The following is a 5556-nucleotide window of genomic DNA, read 5'->3' as shown; positions in this document are numbered from 1 at the left end:
CTAAATGCTAAACGAATGTTTTTATACAACTTTTGCCGTTGCTTGCTATTAGATATTATTTATTGTCATTGCAAAAAAATTGGCTAATAAAAACTGATGAAAACTTAATGCTGAACTAACTTTATATACAAATGATTCAGTTTTTTCATTTTTGTTGTGTTTCTCTTATTGTTTTTAATATTTATTTCTTTTCATGCATTTATTTTGCATTGCTTAAGACTAAAATCATCTCTTCTGTGCACAAAGCTAACTTCAACTCTGTGCATTTGCAAAGTTTTAGCTTTCAACTTGTTTCAACATTTTCTTCTAATGCTTTGCAGTCTTAAGACTCCACAGCACCCACAAACACGTACATATACATACATATATATATGCACACCTTAGGTCCGAGTGGAGCTTCATTTGCATGCTCCATTCATGAATAATCCGTGTGACACTTGCGTTTTATGGCTTTGCATATTTACGAGTTCTAGGCGAAAGGGAAGAGGGATTTGTTGCTGGAGAACAGAGGGGGAGGAGGGGGGACTTACAAACAAAACTGCACTCACTTGGGAGCCCAACAGGTGGCGCTGCAAGGCACTTTTTCATGGTGAATGTCGACGCTGATAGCGAATGTAATTATTATACCACCAGCCTGGGTAAACGGGAAAAAGAAATCGGAAGAGGATTTTGGATGAGGGATTTGAGGTTGGGGGATGGGAGGACTGTTCGTTGTTTGCTTTCTACTGGCAGCAGACTTTGAGCGCATAAACGCCTCTAGTTATGCAATAAATAAAAGTTGTTGCGATTGTTGCGCCAAACGTTGCCCAGGCACTCAGCCATTCGACTGGCCGCCATGTTTGCGCACAACTGCAAGATGGCGTCCGGCATCCGTTTTTTCCCTCTTCCTCGATTCGAATTGCTGTTTGCAACACTTTCGCCAGTTGTTATTGTTGTTGTTGGATTGTTGGGTGTCTGCAACAATTCCGTTTGACAAACTTTGCCCGTTTTTGTGTTGCTGCTGTTTATGCTGCTGTTGTTGTTGTTGCTTCTGCCCAAACTTCCGTTGTCGCCACGCTGCTCAACTACAGCTTCCGTTTTTGGGGCCCAAAATCTTCTCCCTTCTCGCCTGGACAGTTGGCTTATTTAGCTTTGGTTTAATTCGCAAAACAGCGCATTTAAGCGCTCTGTAATTTACTACGTTTCTCGCAGTTGCAGCAATGCCAAAAGGTCAAAGCGTTGCCTGAATAATAGAACAAAGCAACAACTACAAGAACAACAACTAACTATTATAACGAGCTCAAGGATAGCAGAGTTGCCGCTTACAGTTTTGCTAATTGAGTGTCAACTCTGTGCAGGTTGCCTAATGTAGGTAATTAACATTGCCAAACTTGCCAACAACAAACCAAACAAAAAAAAAGAAGACGATGGCCAAGACAACAGCAGCAAAATGCAATACGAGCATAAGCAGTAACAACAATAACAACAACAACAACATCGTCACAACTGTTTTGCAGCTGTTGTCAATTTACATAATCAGGCACCTGGCAACGTGCAACTTTGTCGCCTCTCAGCAAGATTACTTCGACTGTTTCCGGAAACTGGATTAACACGAAGCTTACAATTTAACGCAACTGCAACTGAGTTTCCATAAACAACTTAAACACTGCCGAAAGTTATTCATTCTTTCTACTTAGTTTGTCTTGCCAAACGGGTTCAGCGATAATTTCATAGTTAAATTCATAATTTGAAGAAGTCAGTGCAACATATTGGCAAATTAAACGACAATAGAAAGTCAAAGTTCATATTTGGGAAATAACTTACAAATTTTGTGTAGTTGAGTATCATTACTGTATTTATACCCGTTACCCATAGGGTAGAAGGGTATTATAACTTTTTGCCGGAAGGAAATGTATGTAACAGGTAGATGGACGCATCTCTGACCCCATAAAGTATATATATTCTTGATCAGCGTCAACAGCCGTCTGTCCGTATGTACACCTAGATCTCAGATACTATAAATGATAGATGTCAAAGTTATTAAAGAAATACTTTTGTATGGGCAAAAACGCCTGCTATGCTTTCGTTTGTATGTATGCATCTATGTATCTACATGCTCGCCTATATTGGTGTGTGCATGTGTAGTTTTGCCACGAAGATTAACACGACAATTGTCTTAGATGTTTAGAATTAAATAGCGGCTGTGTAAAGACTGCGATGGCTGTGCTGTTTCTTACTTGTTTAATAATGTCAAGTCCTATTTTAGCAACGGTTTGGTTTAATTATTTTTGTTGAAGGAATTTATAAAGAAATACATTTAACTTTATATTTGTAAAATAAGGGGCTGTCCATATATTACGTAATCACGTTTTCTGCGATTTTTGACCCCCTCCCCCCCCTGGTAATCAAAAGTAATCATTTGATGAACACCCTCCCCCCCTAACAATGATTACGTAATCACAAAAAAAGAAAAATATGAAAATTTGTTCTTTTACACTGTATTTTCATAAGGAGATTCCAACCAATCTTTAATATTTTTTATTATTGGAAGCTGGCTTGTCGAAATCTCTTTATTTCCGCAGGTATCTTCTTCACCTTCGTCGTCTACGCAGTCCTCGTCAAGCCATTCGAGGTCTTCACATCCTTCGTATGTCTGAATCACTAGGCATTCTCCCTTTCGCCGTCCAGCCACACGGTAAAGGGGCTTCTTTGATTTCAAATCAAAGCTTACAGCTACATTTTTATGGATTATTGCATGCCGAGTAGCTGATTTTTGTGATGCAAAATACAACCCACACGTTTTGCATATGCGCTTTTGAAGTTGGCTTTGTACCGACGGGCAATTCAAGTCGTAGGGAATCTAGAGTGAAAGTGGGGAGTGTGATATTAGCACATTCAATATATAAAATTTAGACAAAGCTTACCTGCAAATATTTGTTGTGTTTATTTATTGATACCACGAGAGCTCTGCGTTGCATTAGGTCCAGAAAATTGCCCTTCTCGTTGTTCTCGGAAACCATTATTTCAGAGACTCCCTGAACAACACTTATAGGAGGAGGGAAAAATCTGTCAGGTAGAATTTGAAGTAATCCACTTCTAAATTCTCCACAACATTCTTCAGAACGGCATTTCACAATTTGCAGAAAGTATTGACTCTCACGAACATGTTCTTGATACCAGTACTGATCTATGTCATCCAGTTCTGAATCTTCTTCTTTAGGTAGACAATATTTGGCAGTCACAGGAAAGTCATCGAGAACCATGTTGCCCCAAACTTTGGCCAATGTCCTTCCGGCGAATTCAAAATTTTTTTTCTCCAAGTCGAAGTCTGTGGTTCTGCCTTGGTTATCCAAATGGCTTCCAAACACGTCGTGCGGCAAAATCAACCCAGACAATTCCCGGCTTAGTGGGGCCATTCTCCTTTCGACTCGGTTGAAAGCACTTCTTCCTGAAATAAAAATGGATTTTAATGGATAATTTAGCTATTACTTAGATAAACATTTTACCTGGAGCATTTGTGGCAACAAAAATTGCATCCAAATTGTATGCCTTAAAATGTTGTACTGCATGGGAAATAACCTTCCCATATCTGGGATTTTCATCAGGGCCACCATCGGAAGTTATAATAACTACAGGCTTGACTAGTCCTTCATCGGTCCTTGCTATTGATTTAAAAGACTCTAGCTTCACAATACTGTCGAAATCTCTAGAATGAGTTCCAGCAGTAGATGAAGAATGCTTTCCACTCCTTATGCTTATAAATGTGGGGCCAGAATAACCAACTGCTTTCGGGTCTCCCAGTTTTTGTGGACTTATGATTACACCCGCATAAACTGATGGGATTAGCTTATGCCTTGGGGCAACAACCCAATCGTGATCTGGCAGCTTGACCTTGTATTCAAGATGCATAAGCAGAGGTGCTTGCTTATTTGCAGCAGTCAATCCAATTGGCACCCTAGCCTTGTCGTCTTGTGACAAAAAAAACACTTGAGCAGGGCCGAGAACAGAGGCAACGCTTTCAAGATATTTTATAGATGCTGTAGCAAAATATCCATCTATATGCTGCTTGTGGTAATCTGTTTGGGCTCGACAAAGCTTTACCGGTACCGTTCTCACATGACGTTTTCCTTCAATCGAGGAAGAGCTTCTAGGCAATAGTCTTAGATAGGTTGCGCTTCTCGACAAGTTAAACCCTTCTTTTTTGAGCTCTTCATGGAGATCAGACAAGGTTTTTACACTTCTGACAAGGTTAGTGCGCCTCCTTTCATCAGCTCCACTTCCAAACATGGCTATCTCCAAAATAGTTTTATGGAGAAGCGGTTGATCGTCTTCAATCGGGGGTCTGCCAACTGTAGATCGTTGGCTACAAAAACTTTTAGCTTGAGGAATTTTCTCAAATAGGCAACTCAATTTTTGTTGTTTATTCTGCCTGTATTTATTTTGAGCTTCTGCAATTTGTTGCTTGCGCTTGAGGCTTTTTCTTTCCTTTTCAATTTCTTGCCTAGTTTTATCAAGCTCCTTTTGGATTTCGCTAGACATTGTTGAATTATTTGCCTGCGCTAGGACTGCTGCTCTCTGAGTTAAGGATACAATATTTTCCTTTGCCTTTTCCTGCGCAGGCTTTCTGTAGCTTTTTTCGCTGTTGACATTAATTGTTGTCTTTTCATCTACAATAGTAAAGTATTTAAGTGATTTAGTTGGTCTGTTTACTAATATTTTTGATTATTATTTACTTACCATGTTCATTTTTTAGATCGATGGAATTGTCATTTGAATCGATCACTGATTGAGGAATATGATTTCCATTTTCATCTAAAATTTAAAAGTTTTTGGGTGATTTGTTCTTTAACCAATATTAAAATAGTTTTATAATTCACTTACCTTGCTGAGACCTTAGATCAGTAGAATTTTCATTATCGATCGCTGAGTGAGGAACATCGTTTTTGGGAGTACATATATTCTGTAAATAGTTAAAAAAATATAATAATTTTTCCACCAACATGCATATGTATAGCGAACTAAATTAAATATATTAGAAATATCGTACATACCTTTGAAGCATTCATAAAAAATGACATCGTTTTGATTTTTTTTTGTTGCACCTGACTTTCATATTTTTTTATTACATTTTTTATATGTGTTTGAAAATCTTTTTCTTCTTTTTTTGCTGTTTTCCATATTGCCGCTGCTTCCTTTTGGCAATCCGACGGTTTTTTGTCTGGATATCGCAGCTTGTATGTTTTAAATAACGATTGAAATAATTCACTGTTTGATTCCATTGCAGAACATGTCACAACCGACTTTAAAACAGATTACGGTTCATTCCATAATTTCACAACGAAGAGCTGATTTTCGATATACAAATAATAGCATATGTATATCGACTTAATTATAGAGTTGCACTCGGTAGTTATCGACGCAGTAATCGGCGCGTAACCAATTTTTGAAAAAATACTTTTAACAACAAAATTTTTATAAAATGATGTAATCAAACATAATCATTTCCTTGACCACCTCCCCCCCCCCCCTAAGTGATTACGTAATATATGGACAGCCCCTAACAATAAATGACAAGAA

General features: G+C 38.2%; 1 protein-coding gene across 1 annotated transcript; it reads right to left on the bottom strand.

Moving 5' to 3' along the window:
• Positions 1–2470: 2470 nt before the first annotated feature.
• On the bottom strand, positions 2471–5337 carry LOC117566787 (uncharacterized). Its single transcript, XM_052005379.1, has 6 exons — positions 5031–5337; positions 4861–4939; positions 4717–4791; positions 3486–4646; positions 2904–3427; positions 2471–2839 (listed from the first exon to the last, which is right to left on the bottom strand). The coding sequence occupies exons 1-6, from the start codon at positions 5256–5258 to the stop codon at positions 2471–2473; spliced, it is 2436 nt and encodes an 811-aa protein (XP_051861339.1). The 5' UTR covers positions 5259–5337.
• Positions 5338–5556: the final 219 nt, after the last annotated feature.

Source organism: Drosophila albomicans, chromosome 3, assembly GCF_009650485.2.
Source record: "Drosophila albomicans strain 15112-1751.03 chromosome 3, ASM965048v2, whole genome shotgun sequence".
NCBI lineage: Eukaryota > Metazoa > Arthropoda > Insecta > Diptera > Drosophilidae > Drosophila > Drosophila albomicans.
Note: the sequence above shows the minus strand (reverse complement) of the source record. Positions and strands in the feature narration are given on the sequence as shown.

Excerpts from the sequence above, each read along its gene's own strand:
- LOC117566787 (XM_052005379.1), bottom strand. The coding sequence starts at position 5,258 with ATGGAATCAAACAGTGAATTATTTCAATCGTTATTTAAAACATACAAG. Across the intron at positions 4,647-4,716 it reads CGATCTAAAAAATGAACATG|ATGAAAAGACAACAATTAAT; the intron begins GTAAGTAAATAA and ends TTACTATTGTAG. Across the intron at positions 3,428-3,485 it reads TGTTGCCACAAATGCTCCAG|GAAGAAGTGCTTTCAACCGA; the intron begins GTAAAATGTTTA and ends TTTTTATTTCAG.